Source organism: Sitophilus oryzae, unplaced genomic scaffold (genome assembly GCF_002938485.1).
Source record: "Sitophilus oryzae breed Bouriz unplaced genomic scaffold, Soryzae_2.0 scaffold_1396_pilon_pilon, whole genome shotgun sequence".
Taxonomy (NCBI): domain Eukaryota; kingdom Metazoa; phylum Arthropoda; class Insecta; order Coleoptera; family Curculionidae; genus Sitophilus; species Sitophilus oryzae.
The window spans coordinates 14,170,837-14,187,417 of record NW_022146055.1 but is presented as its reverse complement, the minus strand read 5'-3'; the positions used below and the strand labels follow the sequence as shown (position 1 = coordinate 14,187,417).

Sequence of the window (16,581 nt, the reverse complement as noted above, 5' to 3'; positions counted from 1 at the left end):
AATCTTTGGTTCATAATTTTTTTTGGTTATGTTTTGTTGTTTTGTTTTTGTTGTCGTGTCAACTTGGAACAATATTTTAACAAAAACTACTGTGTATAAAGCCGGATTTTACTGAATTTATATATGCCTAATTCCATTTGATTTAATTGATTAAACTTGCAGATAGATAATAGCACAAGATAAAGAAAAATGGGTGATAATTTTACGACCATTCCTTTAAAATCCAGGATGAGCCCTCAAGATTATTTTAAAACAATATTTAATCGGGTAAGTAAACATTTAAAATAGGTGATAATGAGTCACTTAGGTGTAAATGGTGTAAACTTTTTGATGCACATATAGGTACGAATTTTTCTTTTACATTGCTAATTTAATTACTCAGTTTATATTTCTATTAAGTAAATTATCAGTTAACATATTTGAAGGGTTCGGGGGAAAAACTTGATAAGTGCCAGTTTCGTTATTTTAGGGTTTTACAATATTATAGTAGGTCTAACTGATCCCTACAAAATGTATAAACTGTGCAGGGCAATAAGTTGTTAAATCCTATGATATATGCCTAGTAAAAATCTAGAATACACGGAAAGAACCTGATAACCACAAGCCGTTCAGTGCTCTCCTGTAAAATTAGTAAAACGGCGTTTATCATGTTTTTTCCCTGGACCCTTCATTTATCTTTAATAAAAAACAAGTTATACTAAATTTATAGTGCGATCGTGATCATGATGGATATATTACTGTTGATGAGTTACAAGAACTGATTGAAAGTCGCGAGTACGAAAATGATATTCCGTTGCATTGTGTTAAAAAAATACACGAAATGCATGATCGTAATAAGGACAGAAGACTCAATTTTGAAGAATTCTTAGACATGATAAACAATCCAGATTTGAGTCATGTTTTTGGTCACTATACAACTAGGTAGAATATTCTTACTCAATTATAAGAAATATATGGCATTTTGATTGTAATATTTTAGGTATATCAATTTTATTATACCGAAAAAAAGTCATCCATCTCACACTGCAACCGATGGAGCTTACGAAGAAGAATATTCATGTTATCCTCCAGCTGTTGGAATGATCATCATATCTCTGGTAGAAATTATTTTGTTTTGTATAGATGAAGCGACTGAAAGAGATTCTACAAAATATGCTAGCGGCCCTGTTGCCACTCTTTTTATTTATGAGCCATACAAAAGATACGAGGTCTGGAGATATTTTACTTATATGTTTGTTCATATAGGGTACTAATTTGCATTTTATGTGTAATATTACAATTAACAGAAGTTTTATTTCAGAGTATACCATTTGATAATCAATCTAGCGGTTCAGATACTATTAGGAATACCTTTGGAAATGGTGCATAAATGGTGGAGAGTTCTTGTGGTTTATTTTGCTGGTGTTTTAGCGGGCTCTCTTGGTACATCTATTGCCGACCCCAGTGTAAAACTAGCTGGTGCAAGTGGTGGAGTGTATTCTTTGATTACAGCTCATGTTGCATCCATCATAATGGTAAAACAATTTTTTTTATTTATTAAATTATTAATAATATTTTTTTATTAAGTTAATGCATTAATTATGAATTATGTGGGTCTGTATATTTAAACACATAAAGACACACTTAACTAATTCATTAAACCTAAAAAACACAATTCACTGCGCGACTTAATAACACCCTAAAAATTCATAAATGTGTGTTCACACCGGCTGCGACGCTGCGCGCCGCGCCGTGCAAAACATTTTTTTAACATGTTACTTTTGAAGTGTATTTTTTTTAGCGCGCCCTAAAGTATATGTTAAAAAAAATTATTTGCGCCGTAGGTGTGAACGCACCCTTATAACGACCAACTATTAATTTCTGACCATTCCCGAGTGATTTCTTCTTTCCTGTGTCTTTATCATTTATTTAAAAAGAGTTTTGTCTCATCTTTACCGCTTTTTATATCGTCGGTAAAATGTGATAAACTGCTAACTCCATTATTCCTAATTTTACAGGAGAGCAAAAAAACGGTACAAAAAATATGTACACATGCAGGAAGTACCGTATGATCGAATAAAAACGGCGTCAGCGATGGCTATGAAATGACGATCGATGACATTTCCCATATAATTTTACATGTAAATCGCTGTTTTTATTCGATCATACGGTATTTTAATGCGTTAATATGATAAAGAGATAAGAATTTTATTTGCTGAGTACCCCTTTGGCCTAGTGCGACCCTGGTCGACGCACTGTACTAAAGAAACATACGAGTAAGAATCCGTGAGTTTTCTTTAGCGTGATCATAACGGAAATTATTGAGATAGCAGCATTTCGGTGGCTATTTCAGATCACTGGGAGCAGATATTATTGAGTTAAAATAGCAAATTTTCTTTAATGGGAAAAAATTTATTTGGTTTTCCTACTTATAGAGTATTTTTTTCTCTTTCTAATGGTATAAAAAAACTTATTAACGTAAAAAATAAAATGGAGTTAGCAGGTTATCACGTTTCACTGACGATATACCCAGGGATGTCTCTTCTGGTTTGTTCTGGAAGTTACATTTCCTTTTATAAGTTGGCTTTCAGTATGAGAATGTACTCTTGATCCTCTTCATCATTTGTGATTTTCTTATAGAAAATGGTCGTTTTTTAGATTATCAATAGATGTCGCTAGTCATTTCACTACGATTTTCCTAACAGTATTAATTATTTTAGAACTGGAAGGAAATGGCTTATCCATATGTACAATTACTAGTTTTTTTCATAGTTGCAGCAACAGATATTGGCACTGCTATTTATAACAGATATGTTTTGGATATTAATCAACATATTGGCTATGTTGCACACTTTGCAGGTTTACAAATCATCTTTAGTTATAATCAATAAAAATTTAACTGATTTATCATTTTAGGGGCTGTAGCAGGATTGTTGGTTGGAATTAATATTCTCCGAAATCTGACCGTGACCAAACATGAAAAAATCATTTGGTGGGTTTCTATAATCGCATATATTACTTTAATGGGACTATGCATTATATGGAATGTTGCCTGGACAAGTTATTTTCCAAAAGATCCTTACGAAGGGCAAGTTTATAGGAATTATCAAAATTTTAATTTTACAAGGAAAAATTTTAACTAATTGCTTAAAAAAAGGATCCTATCTACTGACTACTTAAATTGTGTGATTTGATTTTTATGACAATTTTGCAAATATTTCGAAAATTTTAAAAGTATTGTTATCTTTAAAAGGGAACATTTCAACCAATTATGATATATCAAAAAAATATTCTCTCTACTATTTAGTTAAATTGTTTAATTTATTTGTTTAACATATGCAAAAAACATGCAAGTTAATTGTGAATATCAGAAGAATCTCTCGAAAAGTATTAAAATTACTATGAAAAATGTAAGTACTTAATTATGAGTTATGAAATATATTTTTTGACAGTTTGACGTTTTAGAAATGTCTATTTTTACAAGCGAAGAATCTCACGTTACATTGATCTGATTAAATGTGTTAAGACAATTTTTATGTCTGAATATCAATAAAAATTGTTAAAAGTATTTTATGTTATCTACTATACAAATACCCTATAATTAAAACGTTTTATAATCAAGTAAGTCTTGACTTTGACAGTTAAAAAAATTCTAACTGAATTTCCTAGAAGAATTGTTTTTCTCTCATAATGCAAAACTCACTTAATTATAAAAAATTTTATAATTAAGTTTTTTCCAATCATTCTTTAGAGAGTGCATCTAAACTATCTTTGACTAGTTACATTAAGTATGTATTCAAAGTATTGAAACCCATATCTGTGGTATATTTGTTTCTTAGGAACGTAGTAGAAGGGATATATTATATTAGAAAGTGTGCTGTACGCCATATTTGATAATAATTTAATAATGAGTATTATTTTTTATTTATCTATAAAACTACATTTTATTTTAATAAATAATATAATATTAATGGAGTGAATATTATATTTATATATTTAAAGTAAATTAAAAATTGATAGCACAAGTATTAAATACTAAAGTATATAATATTTTAGTTTCTACCATGGCGGTACCTGAAAATTAGTTCTAATTTGCGCATATTAAAATAATACGCACACGATTTAAATATTGACTGAATTTATTTTTATATAAGATAATAGTTCTAGTTGCTATATTTGTAGTTTTAGGAAATACTGTGTGATCAATAAAAACAACAGCGTCAGCTTTGTTTTTATCGCAGTAGAACAGAGTTGGCTTGAAAATTACATCAATTACTCTCACTATGTAAGAGTACCTGCACTCTGTGACGTAATCTTACTTATAAAACGTCATCGATCGTCATTTCCAAGTCAACTCTGATAGCTTTTTTGATCTTAAGGTATATTTATTAGTTTGTTCTTCTAAAGAACAAACAAAGCTTTCATTTGATTTAAACTAAAAGGTAATCATCACGATAAGATATTATTTTTTAAATGATTGAGAATTCAGGCTGGTATTATGGTTTAAGCTTGATTTTCATGCATCCGTTGTCCGACGATACGTTGATACGATATTAATTTCATTGGTTGTATTTAAAGGCTTCGATTGGTTAACCGTTTCTAACCAACCGAAGTCTTTAAATTCAACCAATAACCTAACCCAACCAATGAAATTAATATCGTATCAACGTATCGTCGGACAACGGATGCATGAAAATCAAGCTTTAATCGTTTTATCGCTGTTGTATTCAAAAAGTATATGATCTATGTATAAAAAAAGTATGATGAAGCTTTTAGAAATTGTTCATATTGAAAATTATTTTTTACACTCATGATATCAACTGGGACTTACCATAGAAACTTCCTTCATATTTCCGAAACCATTGATTTACAATTTTAAAACTATACTTCTATTTTTGATTTGGTTTGGCATGTTTTTTTTTGTTAATATTTTCTAAATATTTATTATTAATATCGTATGATCAAAGAGTATCAAGCGGACTTTGACAGTAAACAATCTTGTGTAATTTACATAAGAATTGTTATCACACAGAGAATGCTGGATTATAAACCTTTTTGATCACATTATATATATCAATTTTCATAATTTGACAAACTTATTATTTTTTAAAAGAACTTTCTGCAATAGTGTACTACATTTTTTGCATCCAAATGTTGTTTATTGTGATATCTTGGAACCTAAACTTGTTTTTTATCACAAGGCAGCAAAATATAATATAGTTATTATAGGGCAATGCCTTTGGTTACGTTAAATAGCAACGAAGAATATTCGGATGCAAAAAGAAAACATTAGTGTAGATGGTTTTGAAACGAATAATAAACCTGATGTAAACATCGAATTATGGATAATTGATCAGTTGGTTGTGTTCTAACATCTGTGGTCTTAAGAATAAGTAGTTAACTCCCGAATAAATTTGAAATGAATTAAATCATCCCAGAATATTTTAAAGGGATATCGCAAGAATGAGACAAAAGTGAACATTTGCATTTCATATTTATCTATTATCTGAATTATTCTGCGACCACATTTGTAATTCCTATATTGTTTCTATAGTATTGTATATTTTGTAACTATTTATCAATGTAATATGTATGATAAGTATATTTTTATATTGGATCATTGAATTTTTATTTATTCTTTTTTAAAATGTTTTACTATGCCAAATAGAGCTCCAAGCCCCAATATTAAAAAAAAAGTATTTAACTGACGTGTTCGTGATGATGCAATGGGTTACACCTTAGTTATGGATGGTAGAGGTATAATATTTCCGAAGTCAATTGGAAAGTACTTAGACTCTTAAGTGCCTTGTCCAGCTGACACCACCGACACAGACAGTGCCCAAATCTATTCCGTCCCAATCTATTCCAACCGACTTCAGAAAAACTATACCTCTACCACGGCACATAAAACAATCGGCACGCCAACTCTACTCAGATTCCATTGTTTAAAATTTCTATAAAATTTGACCTTGTCGGCGCCATTATGGTTTCCTAGTCAGGGCCGGATTAAAACGTATTAAAAAATTTCTCAGAAAATACGACAGGGTCGTATTAAAAAAATACTGTAATTGACTGAAACTGAATTTTATTTACAATACTTTTGTCTAAACAAATGAATCGTTAACCGCGCATACTTCTCGAAAAGTAAAATGAAAAAAATCAATTAAATATTTCACTGTAGAGAATAGACAATTAAAATTAAAAACATGCAACGTGTTTTTAAAATGCCTGGGCGAAGTTGTGCAGCAAAAAACTGCCCGAGTAGAGGACTAAACTGCAATAAAAGTTTCTTTCTGTTTCCTAGAGATCCGATTAGGTATGTATATACATATGTGATTAATTATTTTAACATATTTTAGTTAAAAAACAGTAGTATACATATTAGGACATTCAGCTAAATAGGAAGATCTAATTAAAAATCTTAACAAACTTTAATATTAGTAAGATTTAATGTTAAATATTTAGTAAAATAAAATTTAATGTTGTATCTAGAATCTAGACATTAAAAATTAAATTTAAAAATGATTATATTATTAATTTAAATAAAATTATAAAAATAAATAAAATGAGTATATCGAAAATAAGTTAACAATACATTTTTAGGGCAAGAACATGGACAATTGCAGCTAACGGAGAAGACTTGATTGAAGATATAAATAAGGCCCACAAGTACAGGTTGTGTTCTGTTCACTTTGAATTTAAAATGTTTACCAATTCACTTTGTACACACACACAAGTTTTGTTTTTGTGCTCAAGTCATGATTGTAGAAAATCCTGTCTTTTAATTTCCAGAATGCTCTTGAGGCGTTGCTAAATTCTGTTCTGAATTTCAGATATTGGCCTTTTCCGAAATCAAACTGCCGAGGTAATTGAATTCCGCTACATATTCCAATAGTTCTTCTCCGATTTTTATAGCACTGTTATGATTTTCCGGGGGAGTGCACATGATTTTAGTTTTATCGATGTTCAGCTTAAGGCCCAAAATCTCGTATGTACAGGTATATGTGTTCAGCATTTCCTGTAATTGCTGTAATGATTTAGCAACTAGAGCGCTTATAATATTAACTATCACTGGAGAGAGCGAGGAACCATCATTTTGAGCATAAAAATTATCTTTAACTCGAAAGTAAGAATTGTGCAGACAACACCTCAAAAGTTCCATCACTTCTCTAAGAGGCAGGGAAGTTCTTTCAGAAAATGTTATGTCTGCAGGTTTACCGATTCAATTACTATCTTAGTTATAATTCCAGATATCAGCGTAACTGTAATAGTAAATACGCTAATAATAATTATTGTAATCAAATAAAAATATGCGCGGAAAAGGATAATAAAATATCATAATGTTTTATTTAAATCTTTATTTGAACTTACGTAGTACAAAACATAAATAAATAACACTAATATTTTCCTAAATTAAGTACAAAATATCACAAAGTGATGAATACCTGAATACATAAATTAAAAAATATGAATAAGTTGTATGGAAATGCAAATGATATATTCATCATAAAAAAGGAAATAAATAGTGATAAATGATATAGTACGTAAGACTAGTATGAATCTACGAAATATGATTGTAACTGGCTTAAACATGAGGTTTCACTACTGGCAGTCTGTTATAAATTATATTTTACTATAGACATGTATTGTCATGATTTCACTAAAGTTGAAATATTATTATTTATAAATAATACTAGATGAACTAATGATAAAGTCAAATTAACTATTCAGTCGTTATATTGATTTTCAGTTTTAGCTTTGTATTAGCTTGTTGGCCTTAAATGAAACACATTTAAGGCTATTTCTAATGAAATTAGCGTTATCATTAATATCGTGTAAATGACAAAGGATATCCACCAGATAATCCTTTCCACTCTGGTTTCTCTCAAATTTCGGAGAATGTTTACGCCTACGAGAAGTCCACATATGGCCCCACCTAGATGGGCTATGTAGCTCGTACTGTTTTGATTTCCATAGGTAATGTATTTGTAGACGGTGTCGCACACTGTGAAGAAACCGAAGAATATCAACTGGGCAATAGGCTGACTTATTTCCCTCCAATTCTGAAACAAATTAGTAAATAAGTTATTGTAGTTCTTTTAAATCTCCATAAGAAATATAAAGTCTGTTAAGAATACTCGTGTGAATATGCATTTTCATTTGTGCATTGGTATTTTGCAAGTAATCTTCTAAAATGGTGTAGGTATATGTTTGGATATATAATGCTTTTAAAAAGAATACGAACTTCCACTAGTCATAGGCTTTATAGACTTTAAGAAGGCTTTCGACTCGATATATCCTAAAGCAATCATAGAAGCCCTAGAGAAACGAGGTATTGACAGGCCTTATATGGAAACTCTCGCCAATATATACAAAGAAGACAAAGCTAGAATAATTATATATAAAATCCTAGACTTCCCCACCGGGAAAGGGGTACGACAGGGAAACGCGATATCCCTAAAGCTCTTTACAGCAACACTAAAAGAAATCTTCCGTTAACTGGACTGGACCAACAAAGGATTAAGAATAGATGGAGAATATCTTAATCTTAATATCTATAAGATTCGCTGACGACATAGTCCTAATTGCCAATAGTCCTGAAGAACTACAAGCACAAATTAATGAACTAAATACAGCCACAGAAAGAAAAGACATTCTAATAAATAACTCACCACTGGAAATAGTAGAACAATATATATATATATATATATATATATATATATTTGAGAGAACTAATATACACATCTCGGGATCTCTACTACCAGAAATCAACAAAAGAATTAAGTTAGCATGGAGTATTTATGGAACAAAGTCAATCATATTTAAATCTAGAATGCCACTTTATCTAAAGAAGGAAACATTCGACCATTGTGTACTACCAGTCATCACCAATGCATGCGAAACTTGGACACATAAAACGGATATCATAAGGAAACTGTAGGCCGCACAACGCTCAATGGAACGAAATATGCTGGGAATAACCAAGAGAGACTGTAAAAGAATGGACTGCATACGACTAAAGACCCAGGTAATAGATGTTATCCACAGAGTGAAATCCCTCAAATGGCAATCGGCAGGACACCTTGCAAGAAGAACGGACAACAGATGGACCACAAAAATTACAGCATGGTACCCACGCGAAATTAGGAGACCTAGAAGAAGACCGAACCTGAGATGGGGCCATGACATTAGGAAATTAGCAGGGATAACTTGGGCCCGCATAGCCATCAATAGAGAACAATGGGCCCAACTACAGAGAGTATCTAAATATGTGAGGGAGGCTACACCATTATTGGAAATGGTTGAATAATCTGAAAATGATGATGATGTTGATATAATTAAATCAAGGCAATTCAGGAACCACTACGCAAATACAATACAATGTGTTAAAATTGTGTTTCTTGTATAAAACTGTTAAAATACTTTTCTAAACCAGCAATTGCAACAAAACATTGGTCTAACAAAATATTTTGCAACATGAAGGGTCAAAAACTTGTTGACTTAATTAATCAATTTAATAAAAGAGAAAAAAAGGAGTTAAATACTATTCTTTATTTATGGTTAAACGAGGGTCAAAGGAGTCAACATTCATACATTAAATCGGAGACAATAAATATCCATATTATCCAAAATAATTGGGAACACGTTTCAACAGACGACATGACAAAAAATGACGGAAAATATAATTTGACTGTGAATTAAAATGACAGACGCAATTGTCACTGTCAGAGATCCTCTCGTTGGACAGACTATAGTCAAGCAGCCTTAAGAGCGATAGTAACTCAGTAACGAACAATTCAGAGTTAGTCGAAGAATGTCTAGAGCAACTGAACAAATTAGGGAAAGAACATAAAGTCCACCTGCTCTGGATACCAGCCCACCAAAAGATAGAAGGTAATGAAAAATAAAAAAAAAACAACGGAAACAACTGAAAGCGGAACTGAAGAATCTGGAAGACTCCATCCGTAACTTGGAATGGGTGTCCTCCAACGGTCTAAGACACTGCAAGAAATTTCTCAGGACTTACGACCGAGAAAAATCAAACATTTTCCTTGTTTTAAGTAAGAACATTTTTCGGCTTGTCACAGGGTTTTTTTAACAGGACACTGCCTGCTCAGTGAACATCTCAGTACATTGAAGCTATAAGAATCAACGGCGAATGCAGATTCTATGGGGAAAATACATGTGCCATCAGTGCCATAAATTTTGATACGACTGATCAGATACTGTGTTTTGTCAAAACTCTGAGACTGGTATGATGAGTGATGAGTTATAACTCAAGAAAGGGTGACACGAGATCTATAGGGTAGCGGTAATTACCGTCCCCCTTCCCATAAAATCTACAATTAAACATTAAAGACTTATTAGATATTATAATAATTGTTAGGCCCTCACGGTCGCAGGAGTGTGTCCCACTTGGGACCCACTCTTAGTAAATACAATATTAGATATTAACACATTCTTTTGTCAGAATTTTATCTTTCTTAGTATTTTCTGTGTTTATTTTGATCTGTGTCTAGTTTTCATTGAAAATTGAGTTGCTGTAGTTCATTAATCAATTATACTAACTAAAAAATATAGAGACTTACCATGATAACTGTGGCAATATGAGCTGTGAAGAAGGAGTGTACTCCAGCACTACCACCCGTTAGATTTTCATCCGGGTAAATGACAGACTGGAATAGTGATCCTCCCAAAACTCCTGCACAATATATAACGATGACTCTCCAACCATGCACCATTTCCAAAGGTAATCCAACTGCTAGTTGAAATATTACGTTGTTGAAAAGGTGTAGTGTCCTGAAAAAAAACAGATTGCTTCATTTTTAAATGGCTAGTGAAAATTGCTAGAGTTATTGAAGTGAAACTTTTTAAAAAAGAGTAAGTAAAAGTAAAAAGTCGAGGCCGTGAGACACGAGCCACTGTCACGACACGCGACCCGTCAGGAAAAGTAGTAATGAGCACAAGTGGTAATGAGGTCAATGAGGAAGTTGAGATGGGAATTTGGAGCGTCGTAACTCGGGCCTCATGTGAGCTAGGGGGCTGAAACTTTTTATGGTATTTTGACATTTCGTGCACTATGAAACCCTATCATCAACGGCGAAAAAATCGTCCGATTTAAATGAAATTTGGTATGTCGATAGAGTGGACCAAGGCCAACTTGACCGTGTACGACACGTGTCACTGTGACAGTTAGTTTTGACGTAAGAAACGTCAAAAGTTGGTGTCGTCCGATCGCGACCAAATTTGGTGGGTTGGCTATGTGAGCGACGCGACAGTGTGTTTTTAACGACTGCAAAGTTGGATAGTTTCGTTTACATCTTCTTCATCAGGGTGGCACTAGGAATTTGATATTGAAGAAAAGTGTGGGTCGATTTCGGCATAATTGAGGACGGGCTATAGGATGACGCCTTCGACGTTTCGTACCGATCGATGCCTCTAAATGGACAAAATCATCAGGTTTTTTCTTAATTATAGGTCGATTGAAACCAAACTCTAGAGGGTAGAGGTGCCTGAATGGATTCATCAGACGGACAGACGGAAGTAAGAAGAAGTTTCACTTCAAATATGCGCAAAAATTATCTACTGGATTGTCTACTGCTCTTGAATTTTAAGCAAAAATCTCAGATCATACATTCTCTTAGCTCTTAGTTACTACATTCGAAAATACTTACGAGCTATGTGTAAACATATATGTCATGTATCTCCAAACTTCATATCTTCTTAAGTGGTCGAATATTAATGGTTTATTGTAGCCTATGTAATACAATGCTATTTGAATTATGGATAATAATATCATTCCTACATCAGTTTTTTTGAATTTTACTTCTTCCTCATACATTCCTGTTATCGTGTGCATTCGACGAAGCTTTACGGTTCGTCTTGATACTGGTACTAGGAATTTTACATATCTGAAAAGAAGAAAATATTTTTATTTTTTCATATTTACCAGAAGATCCGGCCTGCGGACTTGGCCTGTCACGTTGTCACGTACCAAAATTCTCGTATTTTGACGTTTTATAGTAGTTTTTATGTAGATAAATGTGCATGGAACAAAAACTGCCGCTTAGAAAGAAAGAGCCTTACACAAACGCAAAGTTTTTATCCGCAGGGCAAGTCTACAGGCCAAATTGGCAGACTAAATCTTCTGGTGTATGGAGAATTTCTGGTGTATGGAGACTCTTTGCAGTAGGTCATTTTCCGGACCATTTTAGCATTTGGATCCGTGATTCGTGATGTTATCCAAAATATTTTTAGCAGTAGTTGTTTTTGCTGCAACTTTTTGTAGTTTAGAGTAAAAAGAAAATTTTTAGAAATATTAATAAAAATGTAGAGAATCGTGAATGAAAATGATAAAACCAAAACAATAAAATTCGTATCCAAAAAGAAAAAAAGAGTGAAACCAAAGTACCTAATCAAAATTGTATGTAATGTCTAATACTTTTTTGGTGGTTTCAGTGGCGAAATATCCAGCCTCTTTTGTAAAACGGATATTTGATTAAATTTTGTGAATTTTCTTTTTAAATGGAATAACCTATTTTTTACTGGCTTAGAATATGATTTGAAAATGCGACTTTAATTGCAGACCTTGAATCTACTTATATAATAGGTATTTCTTTTTATTTTGTTGTCAGGAAGAATATAATTTCAGTAAGTTAGTATTATTACTATTATACTTAAATTAGTATTATTAAATAGTTAATATTTTTATACTTTTTATCTTATATCGTCGGCTTTATGACGAAAAGGCGTATCTCGATTTTTGCTATTTTTAGGAGAGCAATTTAAAGAAAATCACTTACTTTATTTGGCCAATAAATGTAAAGTCTGTAATTTTTTAATAGTGTTTTTGTATTAACACTTAAACGGAGACATTGAGGAAACGCTCTGAAGATAAATTGAGCGTAAATTCTAATAAATAATTTATTTTTAGTTGTTTAATAGAGATAGGCCGTTTTGTTATAATAATAATAAATTTATTTCCGAACGAATAGTATACATACGCCCATGTAAAATAAATTTAAAAATGACATTAAAGTGTTCTTAATAAGAAAAAAAAATTATACAATATTCACATTATGGAATACTTACAAGAAAATACAATACATACATACAAGAAAAAATCTGAAAATCGCCAAAAAATCGGAAACAAATATTTTTAAATACTTTTAGATTAGATCAACTGAAAACAAAGACAATTTTCATTCCAGAAGCAAAGACAATAATCATTTGAAATACTCTTATCTAGCTTATTTTAATAATATTGTTTTTTTATACAAAAATGCATTTTTTTAAGTAATATATTTTTAGTAATTATTTAGTTAATCGAGGACATTAATACAGGGCATTTCAACTCATGGTCCATTTAATAAAAACCAAACTACACAAAAACAAAACATTTTTCTTCCTTCGTTTTTTTTATACAAATAACTGTGGAGTACCTAACAGTTTCTGTTCTCCCTCTTCAATGATAACAAATTCGACTTCCATTCTACGTATTTATGCTGGATGATGATAGGCACAATAAATAAAATTTTCCAAAAATTGGCAGGGATGACAATGCCAATGGCCTGACAATGATAATGAGATGAAAATTATTGTATTTTTCGGGCAAATTTTTGGTTCGCTAAAATGTTCTTAGAGAAATTATGATTTCGGAAAATTTTCCATTAGGGCAATTTTCGTTTCGTTGTTTTGCTATCATTTGCGATCAACATTTTCCTTTTAATTGGCCATTTATTCTCGGACAATCTTTTGCATTTGCATACCCGATACAGCTATGTGCAGAGTGTAACAATGGTTCATTCATGGTTCGCTCATTCTAACAATGGTTTTTGGCAAAAAACAGACTCTAAAATCACACTGTAAAAGAGAGCTGCCGCCATGATAGAAGTTTTATTTTCTCCCAACCAACCGTCAGAAAATAATTAGGTAGAATGGTGTGATTTTCTCTCGCATGCATTTTCATAACTTAAAACAAAAGGACCTATCTCAAATTCCATCTTTCTTATAGTATAATAATTGATATAACAAAGAGCCCTATCTCAACATACGTCTCTTCGTCATAACGAAGAATTGTACTATTTGAGATGGGGCAAATTTTTAAACGAATATAAAATGAGAAAGGTACAATATTAAGATACGCAAATTCGCTATGTTAAAATATGACCCATTGGGCATGTCATGACGTTGATATCTCAAAATCGCCAAAAATCGAGATACGCCTTTTCGTCATAAAGCCGATATGTACTACTCAAATGCAAAAAAAATGCAACGGAATTTTTTTTTTCGTCAGGTTTAAAGTGTTATATTTGTTTTTTATTTTTAGCCCTATTTTCATGATTTTTTTTGAAGGGTTGTTTTTACCCTAACTATAAAACACCTTGTGCAATAATTACGTGAGCAGGTAACTTTTCCTGAAACATTATTTTTCGATGAGAATCATTCCTCTTGAGCATTTTGTTTTTTGACTCATGCCAATACATGCCTTGGTTAATTTTTAAGAGTGAAATAAACTTACCACCAACAATTTGTAATTTTTTCAACTATCATTACTTTATGATGTTATTTTTTAATATCACGAGGTGGCTTTGATGACTATTATTGTCATAATCATAATACCATATCGTCACTGCATTACAACTGTATATTAAATCTAAGAAACGTTAAAAAGTAATGATACAGGCTTGGCTTCAATAAATATTAGTAACACTAACAAAACAAAGGATATTAAGAAAACATAACTGTAATAACTAAGTGTACAAACAAACAAAAAACTTGCAAAAAAGTCTGCAAATATATTGCAGCAAGAGTGCAAAGAGTATTCACAATATTCATCATTTCGGTCTTCTTCAACAAGATCAATGACTTTTGTACAATCTGCGCCCCTAAGAACCATATTCAATCGCACACAATAGTCAGCGAAGCCACCTCGTCATTATGAAGAATAACATTAAAATGTAACGATAAAAATTGAAAAAACTGCAAAATGTTTGTGGCAAGTTTATTTTGCTTTTATTTTTAAATATTAACCAAGGCATGTGTTGCCATGAGTCAAAAAACAAAATATTCAAGAGACGTGGTTCTGACCGAAAAATAATGTTTTAGGAAAATTTGCTCACGAATTATTGCATAGGGCTTTTTAAAGATAGGGTAAAAAACAACTCTTCGATTAACCCTGTATAATAAGTCAAATACTAAAGTTTATAATAAAATGAGCTTACGAATTAAAGTTGATATACCGTAAGATCGAAAAAAAACGCGTCAGCGATGGCTATGAAATGAAGATCGTTGTCATTTCATATGTAAATTTATATGGAAAATGTCATGGATCGTGCCATCATTTCCCAGCCTACTGGATGCCGTTTTTTTTTCGATCATACAGTATTTATATACAGTTTGCTAAAAAATTAAGGAAATAGGGCTAAAAATAAAAAAATACAGGGTGTCCCAGAAATAAATGCAAGTATTTTAACTGGTAGTATAGTTCAACCCCAGAAACACTCCTGAGGTTTTTTTCACAAAAAAAAAATGAAATTTCGTTATTTTTTGAATTTTTTTTAGTTTTGAGTTAATAAACATAATTTCTTGATAAAATGGCAACATATTATGTAGTAGATTAAATATACAAGAGAGAAAATCCAGAAAAGATCCAGCGGTTCTCAAAATTTTAGCAAAAAATACTTTTTTTGGAAATTTTCAAAGTAAAATAACTCCGTTATTTTGGACTTATTTGAAAAACGATAAAGAGAAAATATGTTTCTTTTATCGAAATCTACTACCCCTTAAAATACTTGCACTCATTTCTGGGACACCCTGTATAACACTTTAAATTTGACGATTTTTTTTCCGTTGCGCTTTTTTGCATCTAAATGTATAAAATAAATAGCTGATTCATCCTAACATAATGACTATTATATCTGTCGTCGAATGAAGAGAACATATTTAAACAAATATTTGCTTACCGGTTTCCTAGATTGGCAAAGTCTTTTAGAAAACTGTCGTTCGTAATCATTTCGACGAACTCTTCGAAATCGAGTTTGTTGTCGTGATTTTGGTCGAATCTTTGATAGTTGTTGAGGATGATAGGTGTCAAGGGTCCGGAGGTCGGCGTTTGCTCGTTGCTCTTGATAAACGCTGTAAGTTCCTCCAAGCTGACGAACCCATCTTGATTTCTGTCACACTGTAACAACATAAATATATTAAAATATTAAATGCAACTGATAATGTTAAAATCTGTGGTTATTGTTGAATACAGCCTTAATTCCTTTATTAACCCTGTTTAGTACAGGATCCGGCTGCAGGATTAGTTTAGTTTTTTTACTGGATTAGTTAGGTTTTTTTTAAACAGAAAACACCCTTATATTATTCCTCTGTTAAATGAAGTATTCAAAAATTAATATTTTTTGAACTATTTAAATTTTTTTAACAGTTTCGCAAATATTCACGTTTTTTTTCCATTTTATGGCTATTTCAACCCGATATACAGAGTGTCCCAGGCTGAGCGTGCATTACAAGTTTCTAGAAAACCACAAAATCGGAGATTTTTTGCACATCATTGTTTTACAACGAGATCTATCGATTAAAAATATTTTCAATACG

The 16,581-nt window shown here is 31.7% G+C and overlaps 2 protein-coding genes across 3 annotated transcripts in view; one reads left to right on the top strand and one right to left on the bottom strand.

Annotated features, from left to right (window-relative positions):
* Positions 1-36: 36 nt before the first annotated feature.
* LOC115876079 (rhomboid-related protein 1) lies at positions 37-3,529 on the top strand. 2 transcript variants are annotated; one of them, XM_030891768.1, is made up of 6 exons: positions 37-267; positions 710-921; positions 980-1,246; positions 1,301-1,514; positions 2,700-2,838; positions 2,896-3,529. In XM_030891768.1, the coding sequence occupies exons 1-6, from the start codon at positions 190-192 to the stop codon at positions 3,120-3,122; spliced, it is 1,137 nt and encodes a 378-aa protein (XP_030747628.1). In that variant the 5' UTR covers positions 37-189; the 3' UTR covers positions 3,123-3,529. The 2 variants fall into 2 exon arrangements, with proteins under 2 accessions (XP_030747628.1, XP_030747629.1); XM_030891769.1 differs by lacking the exon at positions 37-267 and adding an exon at positions 302-342.
* Positions 3,530-7,350: 3,821 nt separating this feature from the next.
* The window catches only part of LOC115876078 (protein rhomboid-like), a 31,956-nt gene continuing 22,725 nt past the window's right edge, over positions 7,351-16,581 (bottom strand). The window contains exons 2-5 of the mRNA XM_030891766.1: positions 15,945-16,162; positions 11,655-11,891; positions 10,569-10,779; positions 7,351-8,042 (exon numbers count right to left, since the gene is read on the bottom strand). Coding sequence (XP_030747626.1) covers positions 7,743-8,042; positions 10,569-10,779; positions 11,655-11,891; positions 15,945-16,162 — 966 coding nt within the window. The 3' untranslated portion in view covers positions 7,351-7,742. The remainder of the gene's footprint in view (positions 8,043-10,568; positions 10,780-11,654; positions 11,892-15,944; positions 16,163-16,581) is intronic.

Coding starts and splice junctions, on each gene's coding strand:
- LOC115876079 (XM_030891768.1), top strand. CDS start 190: ATGGGTGATAATTTTACGACCATTCCTTTAAAATCCAGGATGAGCCCT. Junction 1,515..2,699: donor ATGTTGCATCCATCATAATG/GTAAAACAATTT, acceptor TAATTATTTTAG/AACTGGAAGGAAATGGCTTA. Junction 2,839..2,895: donor CTATGTTGCACACTTTGCAG/GTTTACAAATCA, acceptor TTATCATTTTAG/GGGCTGTAGCAGGATTGTTG.